The sequence below is a fragment of the Budorcas taxicolor genome, chromosome 7, assembly GCF_023091745.1.
Source record: "Budorcas taxicolor isolate Tak-1 chromosome 7, Takin1.1, whole genome shotgun sequence".
Taxonomy (NCBI): Eukaryota; Metazoa; Chordata; class Mammalia; order Artiodactyla; family Bovidae; genus Budorcas; species Budorcas taxicolor.
The window spans coordinates 7,365,648-7,379,909 of NC_068916.1; the positions used below are offsets into that span (position 1 = coordinate 7,365,648).

General features: G+C 54.5%; 1 protein-coding gene across 1 annotated transcript in view; it reads left to right on the forward strand.

Moving 5' to 3' along the window:
• Window positions 1-14,262, forward strand: part of UNC13A (unc-13 homolog A) — a 64,600-nt gene extending 50,338 nt beyond the window's left edge. The window contains exons 36-46 of the mRNA XM_052642647.1: window positions 68-191; window positions 1,136-1,141; window positions 2,702-2,740; window positions 3,855-3,884; window positions 5,282-5,338; window positions 5,689-5,769; window positions 6,883-7,030; window positions 8,206-8,262; window positions 11,101-11,193; window positions 11,904-12,063; window positions 13,962-14,262. Coding sequence (XP_052498607.1) covers window positions 68-191; window positions 1,136-1,141; window positions 2,702-2,740; window positions 3,855-3,884; window positions 5,282-5,338; window positions 5,689-5,769; window positions 6,883-7,030; window positions 8,206-8,262; window positions 11,101-11,193; window positions 11,904-12,063; window positions 13,962-14,262 — 1,096 coding nt within the window. The remainder of the gene's footprint in view (window positions 1-67; window positions 192-1,135; window positions 1,142-2,701; window positions 2,741-3,854; window positions 3,885-5,281; window positions 5,339-5,688; window positions 5,770-6,882; window positions 7,031-8,205; window positions 8,263-11,100; window positions 11,194-11,903; window positions 12,064-13,961) is intronic.

Sequence of the window (14,262 nt, forward strand, 5' to 3'; positions counted from 1 at the left end):
TGAGGGGAAGGGGTTCCTCAGCTTGGGACCATCTAGGCCCTTTCTCAGACCTATCCCTTGCCCCCAGCCTGACTCTCTTTGCCAAAATCTGTGAGAAGACGGTGCTGAAGCGGGTGCTGAAGGAGTTATGGAAGCTGGTCATGAACACCATGGAGAAGACCATCGTCCTGCCACCCCTCACTGACCAGACGGTGAGGCCTGCAGGGGGCCAGAGGGGCCACCTGGGCCACCTCCTCTGTGAGAGCCCAGAGAGCTTGATGTCAAAGGCACTGGGGGGTTAGAGGTCATCCAGGCACAAGGGCCATTTGAGGGTCCACCAGAAGGTCAGTGGGACCTTTCAGAAATCAGAGAGGTCACACATGGGTGAAAAGTCATAAAAGGGTCAAAAGGTCATTCAGGGGTCATTTAAGGGTCAGAGAGGTCAAGTCTAGGGGATATAGGGTCATAGGAGGAACAAGTGATTATTTAAAGGTCAGAGATTACCCAGAAAATAGATCAGCTTGGGCATCAGGCCATCCATGGGTCACAGAGGTTATAGGGGTCAGTGGTTCATCAGAGGGCTGTGGAGGTCACGAGGCAAGTAAAGGAGATACCCAGATTTCAAAGCTCAGAGGCCAATAGAACAGAGTTCCAGGAGGTCAACCAGAGGTTATAGAGAGCACGGAAGTTAACAGAGGTCAAGCAGAGGTCCATGGTCATCTGGAGACCAGGACCATGCTTCTGGGACTCTTCTGGGCACAGCCCAGGGATAGTGATCAGTCAGGCTGCTGGGTAGGGGTGGAGGGATTGTTATCTTCAGAGGGGTGTGGCTGGGTGTGGCTTCCCCTGGGGAGGTGTCAGGGCCTAAGGACTGTGAGGGCATGTGGTTAATGGCGCAGCTTAGAGCGGGAGGAAGTTTCTGGGTGGATGAGGGAGGCTTGGGAGGGGCGGCGGGGGCAACCGAGAGGCAGTGATGGTGGGGGAAGCTGGGGACCTCTAGCTGCCCGCCCGCCCCCCTCCTCCCCTGGACTGGGCTGGGCTGGGACACGGGGTCAGCCCTTTGGTGCCGTCTCCGCCCCCTCCCTGGCTTTTCCGGGAGACTCACGGTGACTTATTCCCCCCTCCCCCACCGCCCCGCCCCCATCACGGCTGACAGATGATCGTAAGTAGAGGCCCCTCTGTCCGTCTGTCTGTCCGTCCGCTCTGTGTCTGGACTCGGCCCACCGCGTGGCTGCACCCCGCCCCCAGCGCCCCCTCCTCACCTACTGGCCCCCTACCCACTGTCCCACCTTCCGCCTAGATGTGCCTTTGTCTGTCTGGGGCGGGGCATGGGGAGGGGCGGGGCCGGGAGGGAGGGAGGGAGGCCACGCCCCACCCCGCCCAATTAGAAGTACGGAGGCGGGGCCTTCCGCCTTCCAAAACCCGGGTCCACCACCTTCACATCTGCTCGCACGATTTAGTTAGAATTCACCCTTACTGCCATGCTGAGACGCCACCAGGATACCTGGGTTTCTCCCTGAAGCTAAAAGAATGTTCAAAGTCAATGGAACTTCTCTGACCTCCCTTTTCCACTCTGAACTGTTAGTAACCGTACGAACTACACCCTCACCACCCCGGTTCCCAAAGCTAGCTGATCAGGCAGACCACACCATCACCGCTGCCCACCCGACTCCGGCCACACGTGCTAACACACAGGAATCCCAGACAGGCACCCAGGTGGGGACAATGTTGTGACTCCTTGGTGTCAGGCAGACTTGGCATCAAATCTCAGCCCAGCCGTTTTCTCTGTGACCTTGGGCAGTCACTTCACCTCCCAACCTCCATCTCCTTGTCTGGGGGGCGGGGGGGGGGCGGGGAAAGAGGTTAATTGTAGCAGCTCTCTGAGTGTTGTTTTCAGAACCAAGTAGGATGATGTGTTCAAGTGCTCAACTCAGTGACTGAAGCAGAGCTCGCTACGTTAGAGCTAATATTATTGGTGGTGGTGGTAGTGTGTAGACATATAAAAGGGCAGAGATCAGTTAGAACCACTCTGGAGTCCTCTTTTTGGGCAAGACAAGGCTCTTATAAAGTTCAAAGTTTTGTCGAAAACTTGCTCGGGCTTATCTCACTTCTTGTGGCTGCAGTCTGACTGTAACCACGCGGTGGCAGCCTATCCAACTACAGACAGTGTGTCTGTGGGTAGAGAGCTAAGGGAATATACATTTGTTGAGGATTTCCTGTATTCCAGACCTCACGGCTATTGTTTCAGCTCACCTTCATGACACGTGTTTGAGTGAGATAGATATTATTCCATTTTACAGATGAGGAAAGTTGAGGCTCAGAGAGGAAGAGTCACCTGGTTAAAACCACATAGCAAATATATGCCAGGATTCAAATTCAGGTCTGTCTGAACATGGAGCCATTTACTTTCCTGTTGACTCAAAAACCAAGAGCCTCATATATACAGTAAATATAAATGGATTATATTTTGGCAGTGACTTCTCTCTCTCTCTGGCTCTGTATTTCTATTTCTCCTTCTCTCTCTCCTCCCTGCCTCTCTGGCTCTCACACCTTTTGAGTCAGTCATTAAGGCACACACATTATCCCCCAGCAACTCTGTCATCAGCCCACTGTGCAGTGAAGATGCCCTTTACTTCCTATCCCCATGAGTGTGTTTTCTCACCCTGGGTTCCCACCCCACACAGCTTGCTAGGCTGATCACCCTGTGACATTGTCTCTGCAGGGCACCCTCTTGAGAAAGCATGGCAAGGGATTAGAAAAGGTAATGAGGGCCTCGCCTGTGCTGAGGCCCAGACTCTGCTGTGGCTGCGCGCGTGTGTGTGTGTGTCCATTTGCATGGGCAGGGAGGCCAGCTGGGGGTTCATGGGTAGGAGGTGGGCTCCCTAACCGAGTCCCACAAAACTAGGAGTCAGAAACAAAGTGGATCCCCAGGGACACGGCTTGGAGCGCGTGTGTGTGTGCACACACAGCCCCTATCCTCTCACAACAGTGCCCAAAGGGCTAACCCCAGTCCTGGGCTCAGCTGAAATTCTTTGGCCTCTGGAACGGCCCAGACACTGGACTGCCCTGGACTGAGGCATGTTTTGTTCATTCTAATGGGTGTTTGTTGTAAGGAGATGGGAGCTGTGGTAATACATGAATAGTTTCCCTTGCTGTGCGCTCATACAGGAGCTATCATGCCTCTGTGCACACAAGGTGTGTCTCCACTTCATGAAGAGAGGTTGTAGGGCTTCCAACTCACCCACCCAGCCCTTTGGAGGGCATATGCGTTCAGTATATTCAGGCACTCTGTGCATGTATGTACATCCCTGTGGGGGTGGAGAGTGTGTGGGTTTATGTGTGTGATTGTACACACATGGGCAAGTGTTTAGTAGTACATGTGTGTATTTTAGCTCTTGAGTTCTGCATGTGTATGTATCTTTGTACGTTGATCCAGGTGTGTGTGTACGTAAACTTTCATACCCATGGATATGCCTGGGTGTGTGTCTGTGTTTTGTGTGAACTTGTGATACTTGTGTTAGTATGTTTCTTTTAGAGTCAGGCCTGCTGGGGTAAGGCCTTGGGAGTTGAGGAAGGAGAGACCCCAAGCTCTGTCTCTTTTCCCCCCCCTCCCAAGGCACCCCACCTTGGGGCAGGCTGACTGTGGGATTGGGTACCTGTCCCCAGGCTGATTCTAGTCTCCTGGTAGTTCAGAGTCTGACCCTGAATCCCCACCAGGGGCTGAGGGGAGGTGCCTAGCTGGGGAGGGGGTCCAGCATTGGACCTAGAACCTGGGAGGGAGCTTGTGGGCTGTGTGATGAGGGGGGCAGGAAACCCCACTGAATATCTTCTCAGCAGCAACCCAAACTCTGACCCTCACCTGATTCTCTCCACAGGGCAGGGTGAAATTGCCAAGCCACTCAGATGTAAGACCGGCCTCTCACTGTCTGTCTGGCTCCCACCCTCACCCCTTGCCCCCCAACCCCACCCATGCCTCTTTCCACTTCTGTGATCCGTGCCGTCTGGGGGTGTACTGTGACCCTGTCTGTCGGTCTCTTCTTCCTCTGTCTGTCTGGCTTGCTCGTGAGGGGTGGCAGGGGTGGGTGGCAAGTGGGGAGGAGGGTGTGGCAGGGGAAACCGAGGCCCAGCCTGGGCTCCCGAGTAACTGCCTTGTGACAGCCTCGGGGAATCACAGACAAGGACTAAAAAGAGTAGCTACAGCCAGGATGATAATGCTAATACCACTAGCGGCAGGGTGACTGGATCCCACTGGCCAGCTTGGAAAAGAATCAGTGTGATTCCAAATATCCCAGCTGAAAATGGCCCTCCTCCCTGCTTAGCCTTGCCCAGGACTCCCAGGCCACCCCAGGACTCTAACCTCAATGATACTCAGCTCCACCCACCACCATCCCCTAAGCTAGTGTAGGTGCCCCTAGCGGCCAGGGGAGGAAACTGAGGCCCAGAGAGGACTTGAGATGTGTCTCAGTTCACTCGGCATCATGATGGGGGCTGAGAGGCAGGATATATAGCTTCCAGGCCAGGGCCCCGTCTCCCCTAGCACTGCCCATGACCTTGATAACCGAGTAGTAATAACTGTGAACACTGAACAAAGACATGTTTAGTCCCAGCTAAGCCACAAATGGAATAGGATTTCCTCCATTGGAGATGGGAAAACTGAGGCTGAGAGGTTCAATGACTTGCCCAGGACCACACAGCAGAGCTGGGATTTGAACCCAGGCCCACCTGGCCCATCGGAGCCATAACCAGGATGTCATCTTGCTGATGTCTGTTTTGGGGAGGAATGGGAGATGGGTCCAGAGGTGGGTGTTAAGGGGGAGGATTCTTTCTTTAAAAGTTCAGGTTAACATTCCCCTACCCACCCCCTCTGATTACTGGGGAAGTTTTCCCACAGAGGGAGCGGGCCCATGGTGGGTGGTAGGTTTCACCAGAGTCCGTCCTGTGGTTTCCTCAAGGCTCCGTGGCCCAGGGCTGGCAAGTCCCACTCATACCCAAAAACATCAAGTTGCCCTCCCGCTGCCCTGTTTCCTTCTCTGTGCCATAAACCTGGGGCCGTGGTGGGGGTGGGAGGATGGGTAGTGCCCCCCACAGGACTGAGATTTCTGGGGACAAGGTCACCGTCTCCTCCTCAGCACTTTCTGGGGGTTCCAAACGTCTGTCCCCAGGGCGCAACCTGGGAACAAGGTTGTCCAGAGCCTTTGGACAAGAACCAAGGTGGTGTCCAGGGCTAGGGTGTCAGTGGGGGCTTGGGCACTGGGCAGGAGGGCCCCACCCTCACCGGGGTTATGTCGGTTATTACCCACAGGGAACCCAGATGATCTTCAATGCAGCCAAGGAGCTGGGTCAGCTATCTAAACTTAAGGTGAGGCCAGGGGTGGGGGCTTCCTGGGGAAGAGGTCTGAGAATAGTGGCGTGCTTTGCAGGCTCAAAGGACAGAAACCCTATTCAGAATGGCTTAAGCACAATTTATTTGCTCAGTGTATTGTAAGGTTCAGCTTCAGATACAGCTTGATCAAGAGGAAAATAATTATTCAGCAAATGTTTATTGAGCAACGTATCATGTGTCAGCCACATGCTAGGCACTGAGAGCACAGTGATGAAAGACCCACTTGTCCAACTCCTTGGAGTTCAGTGAAGATGAGACCCATACATAGGCAGATCTCCAGGGAAGAGTTTGCACTGCCCACCTGACCCCTCTCTTCATCCATCCAGGACCACATGGTACGAGAAGAAGCCAAGAGCTTGACCCCGAAGCAGTGTGCAGTTGTTGAGCTGGCCCTGGACACTATCAAGGTGAGAGGCCCCTCCCCTGCCCATCCCAGGTGGGGCAAGCAGAGGATGTGGCTAGTGTGGACATGAATCTAGGCTGCAACCCACTTTAATCCATTCCATTTATAAACACTCCCTGACCACCTTTCTTTGTCAGTTCCCAGCTGGCTGAGGGCAGACCCCTGTGGACATCCCCAGCTCTGTTGGGTCAGGACAGGACCTTTTGGAAAGGATGGGAGAGTCCATGGAGGGCTTTCTGGAAGACAGCACATGGGAGGTGGAGTTTGAGCAATAGAAATTCACAAGGCAAAACAAATAGAGCATTCTCAGGCAGGGAACCAGCCCTTCCAAGAACATGGAGACATGAAAGGGAGCTGTGGTTTCCATGAAATAAAAAGTGTGAAGACTACTCTTGTAGAAGGAAATGTTTTGTTGAAATGGAGAATTACAGCAAAATATGGTTGGCGACATATTAAGGAGGGGTGGTTAAGGAAAACCCTTTGAAAACTTAAAGAAAGACAGGGAGCCAGCCATGGCAAAATGGAAAATTAGGGGTGGGGACTGGGAGGACCTTCTCACCAGCAAACAGAGAAAGTGCAAAGGCCCTGAGGTGAGAGAAGACTTTGGGAAAGAAGGTTAGGAGATTGCAGGTTAGAGCTGCAAAGGGCCTGGGAGGGGGTGCAAGACATGGGTGTTATTGAGGGTGCTGGTAGCCCACCTGTGGGTTTGGGGCAGGGTAAGGGTGGGAGTAGCAGGACCTGTTTTTTTTTGTTTGTTTGAATATTTATTTTTATTTATTTATTTGGGTGTGTTGGGTCTTCCTTGCGGCTCACGGGGTCTGAGATCTTCAGGGCAGCATTCGGGATCTTCAGTTACAGCAGTGAACTCTCAGTTGCAGCATGTAGGATCTAGTGCCCTGACCAGGGATTAAAACCACACCCCTTGCATTGGGAGCGCAGGGTCTTGGCCACTGGACCACCAGGGAAGTCCTGGGCCCTGGGTGTTCTGAAGACCCGCCCTGTCAACCCACCCATCACAGAAGAGGGCAGCAGAGTAGGGGAGGAGCGTTGGGGCTGCCCAGCCCGAAAGGCAGGTCGAAGGTCTGAGCCTGACCTCTCTCTACCCTGCTCCCCACAGCAATACTTCCACGCAGGTGGCGTGGGCCTCAAGAAAACTTTCCTGGAGAAGAGCCCAGACCTGCAGTCCCTGCGCTATGCCCTGTCCCTCTACACGCAGGCCACCGACCTGCTCATCAAGACATTCGTGCAGACGCAGTCGGCCCAGGGTAAGGAGCCGCTGGTTAGCGCGAAGAAAATCCCGCCTTCCCTAGGGGCAACCCAGCCCCAAGCCCCTGCGTGGCGGTTGCCTTGGACTCACCTCTGTGACGACGCGATCCCGGGAAGAATCAGCTCCCGGGCGCACGTGAGCTCCATGATGTCACCGGGCCAATGAATGATCTACAGCTTGTAGGAGCGGGACCTCTGACGTCAATGGGCCAGGAGGGAATGCATCTCCTGGGAAAACCCATGACGTCAGGGGGTCAGGATGTAATCGAAATATGTAGAGCGGGACCTCTGTCCGCAAGGACCAAGGGGTGATTGACAGCTGTTAGGGGCGGGACCTCGACTCCTTGGTTCCAGAGAGTAGTTGATAGCTTTAGGGGAGGGGCTTGTGACGGCGGAGACAGTGATTGACATCCCTGGCAGGGGCGGGATCTCTGACATCACGTGGCCAAGGAATGATTGGCAGTTCCGGGGGAGGGACCTCTGGAAGAATGGTTGAAAGTACCCTGGGAGGGACCTCTGTACTGTCGGGGGCTAAGAAGTGACAGCACCAGAGATGGGAGGGACGCCGACCTGGAGGGGGCGGACGGAGAGGGAGTTCTTATTTCTCAAATTCTCTCTTTCTCTTTCTTCTCTTGCCTCTGTCTCCTGTCCATCTCTGAGTTCGCACACAGCAGCTGGGGCTGGGGGGCAGGACTCCAGGGTCCTAGTTCCCCTCCCTGGGGACCCTCCTTTTCAAAATTGGCCCTAAGAGTGCAGACACGGGCGAGAAGGTTGGCCGCTAACCCAGGCTTAGTACCGGCAGTGGAAGAGGAGGCTGGGGTGAGGGGAGCTAAACCCTGCGGCCACCAGCTGCCCCCTCCCCCCCGAGTCAGCCCAGGGCTTAGGGCCCTCCCTGGGCGCCGGGCCTCTGCGCTCAGCTTCGTGCCCAGCCCACGCTGCTGCTTTTAGTGTTCCTGGTGTCCCCCCGGAGCGGGAGGCTGTCTGTCTGTCCGTCTGCAGCTGACGTTTCTCTCTCTCTTGTTTCTCCTCCCTCTCACTCGCCGCCCCCTCTCCGCGCCTACCCTGCTCCTCGCCACGCACACTCGCCCTCCATCCTCGCCTCTCTCTCGCTCGCTCGTCTTTCCCCTCCCTCTTCCCTCCCCTCCTTTCTCCACCTCCCCACTCCCGTGATTAGTCCATGGTGGAAAAGGGACTAGGTTTACCCTTAGTGAAGACATTTATCCTGAGAAGGGTACGTGCTTCCGCCGCCCGCCCGCCCGCGCCCGGTGCCCGGTGCCTGCACCCCTCCTGGCCCGGCTAGTAAAAGGCCCGTCCTTCCGCCTCCCAGGCCTGCGGGGCCTCGCCCAGGCCCGACTGGCTTCAGGGGTGCCTAGGCGGACCAGGGGGAAGGACGGCTTGCTGGTTCCACGTGGGGAAGGAGTAGCGATTCGAGTTGGAATCCGTTTCTCCCTAGGTGCTGCTCTTAACCCAGATCCCGGGTCCCCCAGACAGGCGCTTGCCCATCTCAGATTCCAGCTGTGCCACTCCGTGGGTGGGCGCCTCCCGCAACCGGCTGCCTCCTTGAGCCTCAGTTTTCTCATCTGTAAAATGAGAACAGTCAAGGACCCTAATTCATAAGATTATTTTTAGCACTAGATGAATTAAATTTAGAGCAGTTCTTGACATGTACTAGCTGGCAGCAATTGTTAGTTGTATTATTATTGTTATTTTTATTTATGTCCCTTTTATGAGCAAAGAAAACGAGCATTTTTCAGGCTCTAACTCTGAGCTAGCCTTTGTGCCAAGCATTTCTCGGTATTCTAGAAGACATTCCTTTAGGTTGCCCCTCAGGGTGATCCGTTATTCCATAGATGAGGAAGCTGTCTCAAAGGAGATTAAGCCCCTTGCCCAAGGAACCTTCCCCTCAAGGGGGCCTGGGATTGGGGGAGTGGGGGTGGGGTTGGGACAAGCACAGAGAGGCCTGGAAAGACACTTCCCCTTGGAGCCAGCAAACCATGGGATGGGGGCGCCCAGCACTGCCCCCCTCCCCCTTCTTACTAGCTTTGGCTGTGATCTGACCCCTCACCCCACCCACCACTGTCCGACTCTCCCCTGGCACCTCTCAGTCTGGCCGGGATTGAGCTTGCTATGAAGCATCAGCCTGGGGTGGGGGTTGGGGGGGGTGAGGCTGAGCATGTGACTGGTTGGGGGAAGTGGGGTGGGAGCCTGAGATGACAAGGAAGGCAGCCTGGGGTGGGTGGCAAAGATGAGGGGGTGCACACCCCAATACTGGGGCAATGGGGGACCTCTGCCCCCTGAGCCTTGGTCACTAACCGCACAGAGCCAGGTAACCTGATCAACCTTGGACTGACCCATTCTCCTACCCCACCCCACCCAACTTTCCCCCCGTTCCTCCCCCCATGCATGGGGTGCTCCAGGCGTGGTAAGCTTCCTGAGGGGCAGGGGAGGGGCCTGGTGGAGGTGCTGGCGGTCACAGGTCCCCAGGCCCCACAGGATGCCCTTCCCAAGAGTCACGGAGGGTTGGGGACAGAAGCTGCTAAACTGCTCATTCAATGATCCCCATCAGAATCAATCAATCAGGATGCTTGTCATGGCTGAAACTGAAAAGTTCCTTACCTTGATTCAGGCAGACTAGAGAATTTGTGAGCCTGTAACTGAAAGCCTAAGGATTGATTTGCCATCTGGATCTAGAGTCTCCAACAATGCCATTGGTCATTGGTCTCTGTTGAGACCTCTGTGGGATGAGCTCTCCCCTCACCGGGCCTTGGAGCAGCTTAATCAGACTCTTTCCTAAGAGTTACAACAAAAGTCCTGGGGCCAGTTCCTATTAGCCCAGATTGGGTCACATGACCATCCCTGAGCCAATCACGGAAGCCATGGCCAGGGACAGCTCTGATTGGGCAGCCCTGGTTCATTTAGCCATTCCTAAAGTGCGAGAGGAAGCTACAATGTCTGAAGTGAGGTAGGGACATGCCTCAGTGGAAACTTGAGATGGTCCATTGGAAAAGGAATGGGAGAGAAAATAAAAAATATCTCTACAAGCTGTCACTTCAGCAGAATTGAGAATTCTGGGTCATGTTGTCACAGAGTGTTAGAGGAGGATGAGAATGGAGGGAGGTGAGGAGAGGTAATAGTGAGGATATATCAGGAGTGACTGCAGGTCACAGAAAGGACTCTGATTATTTCAGAGTGAAATGAGAGCCTTGGAAGGGTTTTGAGCAGAGGAGGGATACAGTCTGACTTAGGATTTCTCTGGCTGTGTACTGAAAGAAGCTGAGCGGAAAGTGTCGGGAGACACAGCAGACTACTACAACAGTTTAGAGTGGCCTAGTTGGCCCTGGGACGACAACTGTTGGCCGAGCTCCGGTCACATGACCATCCCTGAGCCAATCACTGCAGCCATGGCCGGAGAATGCTCTGATTGGGCACCTGTGGTTCATTTAGCCATATCCGAAGTGTGAGATGGAGCCACATGGTTGATGGGGACTGAACCAGGATGGAGGCTGTGGAGATGGGCCAGAGTCTGGATGTATTCTGAAGGCAGACCTGGCAGTATCTTCCACCATATCAGTACTTAGCGAGGAAGTGAAAACAAAAAAGGGGCTAAGGACTGAGGTATAGGTGCCGCTACAGTTTGAAGGTCAACAGAGGAATGGGAAATGGAAAAAGAGAGGGAGAAGGAGAGACCAACTGTAAGACGAGAACATGAAACGTGTAGCCTTGTTGCAGCCAAGAGGAGAAACTGAGGCACAGAAAGCCAGATGTGTCAGATGCTGCCAAGATGGTGTGAACGATGAAGACTGAGTCTGATGACAGGGAATGAAGAAGAGGACATCAGGCTCAGAGCAGTTAAGAGATGTGCCTGAGATCACACAACAAAGTAGTGAAAGGCCAAGGATTCCCGGCCTCCTTATGAGCACCCATCTTCCCAGCCTGCCCTCAGTGCCAACCTGTCATGGCTGATGACCTGATGCCGCCAGCATATGGTGGGTGGGAGGCAGTCCATGTCCTTTCTGGTGGGTGGGAAAGAATGAAGCTCATGCCAAGTATTCTCCCCTGCCCCGCCCAGGCTCGGGTGTGGAAGACCCTGTGGGTGAAGTCTCCGTCCACGTAGAGCTCTTCACTCATCCAGGAACTGGGGAACACAAGGTCACAGTGAAAGGTGAGTAGCCTGAGGTGGGAGGGAGAGTGCCTCAGCCAGGATGCACTAGATTCTAAGACTGAAACCAAACTCAAACAGGCTTAAGGAAGAATTTTTTTTTTTATTAAAAAAAATGCCTTCATAAAACTGAAATGTTCAGAAGTATCCACCTTCAGGCACAGCTGGATCAAGAGGTACAAAGAGTGTTACAGGACTCATTCCACTTTCTCTCCCAGCTCTGCTTTCCTGCTGTGGGCTTTAATTTTCTAGTTAGAACACAGATTGGTCTGTTTTATCCAAGACCTAAAATAACAATGGCTTAAACAAGATATTATTAGATGGAATGAATCTTACTCTGGGGTAACTCCAAGAACAATCAGCCCAGAACTGACGTGGGGGCTTCACAGTGTTGGGGATCCAGGCTCCAAACATCTTTTGCCGTATTTTTATCCCTAAAGTGTTTTCTTCCTCTATAGGGTCCCAAAGAACTCAGCCCCCATCAGCTTCTCAGTCTGCAGCTAGGGGAAAGAGAAAATGTAGGGCATTCTCCCTGCCTTTGGGGCATTCCCCTGCTGAAAGCTGTTTGCGTCACTTCCTCATACATCTAATTGGCGTGGTCATATTTAGCTATAGAAGCATGCTGGGAAATGTAATCTTTCAGCCAGGCTTCGAAAACCGCAGCTATGTACTGGGGAACCCTAAGCAGTCTTACCTTTTAATTCCCCCAACAGTGGTGGCTGCCAATGATCTCAAGTGGCAGACTTCTGGCATTTTCCGGCCATTCATCGAGGTCAACATCATTGGGCCCCAGCTCAGTGACAAGAAACGCAAGTTTGCGACCAAATCCAAGAACAACAGCTGGGCCCCCAAGTACAATGAGAGCTTTCAGTTGTAAGTCTGGGATGCTTTGGGGAGCATGGCTAGGGGACATGACCCGGTATGAACCTCAGGGGCCAGTAGGTGGGAGGGATGTCTGGTGCACCATGGTTTCTGGGATCAGGAACAGGAGGGATCACATCGTAAGTGGGGATGGTGGGAAAGGAGGCACCTTAGTGCAGGAGTGACACCAGGATGGGGGTCAGCACCTTGGGGGACACGCAGGTCAGGGTCGGGGACAGTGAGTATGATATGATAGCATAGTGAAGGCTCATGAAGGGGAGAAGATGTCTGGCCAGAAGGAACATGTTGACCTGGGGCATTTCTGGGGCTAAAACTTCTGGTCTAAGAGGCATGGGTGGTCATGATGAGGCAAGAAACTTGGGGCTGAGGGACTGAGGAGCATAGGGGTGGACCTCCTGGAGTCAGCAATGAGCTTTGTTGGTGCTATTGGGATAGGTCATCTGGAGAAGTCTGCTCTGGGGGACAAGATTGGAATGTGGCTTGGTCCAGGGCATGGGGATACGTGTCATGTGGGTAGGGCTGAGATCACATCTAGATGTGGCTTCGCAACAAGCAAGAGTAATCTTGGTCAGGGGCGTCAGGGACCTAGAGGGGTGGATGATTTATAGGGAACATAAATAAGTCTGATCAAGGTATACCTGGGGTGAGGGTGAGGGTTGGCAGATCTTTGGATCATATGTGAGCCCCACTGGGGCAGGGTAACATTGGGGAGGTGTTCTTGGGGGACAGAGTGCAGCAGGGTAAGGGGGCATCAGAGCTGAAGGGAGGGGCCCTGGAGGGACAGGAGCCTGGCCAATCCTATCAGAGAAGAGCTCCTGGTCAGAGGACTTTGGAAATGTAGGTCACCTAAAGCAATACCTGGGAACAAGAGCACCACCATAAGTAGGGGCAGATATCTCCTGGGGGTGGGCCCAAGTAGTTGAGGGCTAGGAGTGCGGCCTGGGAAGGAGATGCAAGGGATCAGTGCCAGTGTAGCCAGAGAGAAGAGAGTTCTTGACTAGCCAGCATCAGGGCAGGACCCAGCTGCAGGAACTCTGTAACCTGGAGGAGGGGGAAGAGTGCTAGAGTGGGTAGTCACTCATGGTGAGACATCAGGGCAGGGTTATATGGAGAGGGCATCTTGGGGGGAAGAAGAGTAGGCTAGGGAGCGTGGGGGAGGGGCCACATCAAGGGGAGAACTTGGGTTCAGATGGGAGCCTGGTAAATGGTCTTCTGGGTGCCACCTCTGGGTCAAGGTGGTGGAGGCAGCGGTTCAGCCGGCTGTGGGTGTGGGCGCTGGTGTCACGGGGTGGGAACATGGCGCTCTTGGGGTGAGGATGTGGCTTGGCTGGGGGCTGGGAGTAGTTTCATGGGGGTGTCCTTGAGTGAGAAGTGAGAGAAGGAAAGGTGGAGAGAATGGGCAAGGATCATGCTAGGGAGAGTTGTCAGCTGATGTGGCCGTGGCCCAGCATGGGGTTGTGAGGCAAGACACCTGGGGCAGGGGCAGAGCCAGGCTTATTCTCTTGGAAGGCTATGAAAATCAGTTCAGTTCAGTCACCCAGTCGTGTCGGACTCTGCGACCCATGGACTGCAGCACGCCAGGCTTCCCTGCCCATCACCAACTCCTGGAGCTTACTCAAACTCATGTCCATCGAGTTGATGATGCCATCCAACCATCTCATCTTCTGTTGTCCCCTTCTCCTCCTGTCTTCAATCTTTCCCAGCCTCAGGGTCTTTTCCAATGAGTCAGTTCTTCGCACCAGGTTATGAAAATAGGATCACTCAATATGGGCGCGGCCCGGCCTCGGAATGCCCGGGTGTGGGCGTGACCCGGTGAGGGAGGAGGAGTCGCCGGTGGGGTTGGTTGGCCAGGAGGGCGAGACCTGTCCTCACTCTCCGCCCTCCCGCAGCACGCTGAGCGCTGACACAGGCCCTGAGTGCTACGAGCTGCAGGTGTGCGTCAAGGACTACTGCTTCGCGCGCGAGGACCGGACGGTGGGGCTGGCCGTGCTGCAGCTGCGCGAGCTGGTCCAGCGCGGGAGCGCCGCCTGCTGGTTGCCGCTTGGCCGCCGCATCCACATGGACGACACGGGCCTCACGGTGCTGCGCATCCTGTCGCAACGCAGCAATGACGAGGTGGCTAAGGAATTCGTCAAGCTCAAGTCGGACACGCGCTCCGCCGAGGAAGGCGGTGCCGGGCCTGCCCCCTAG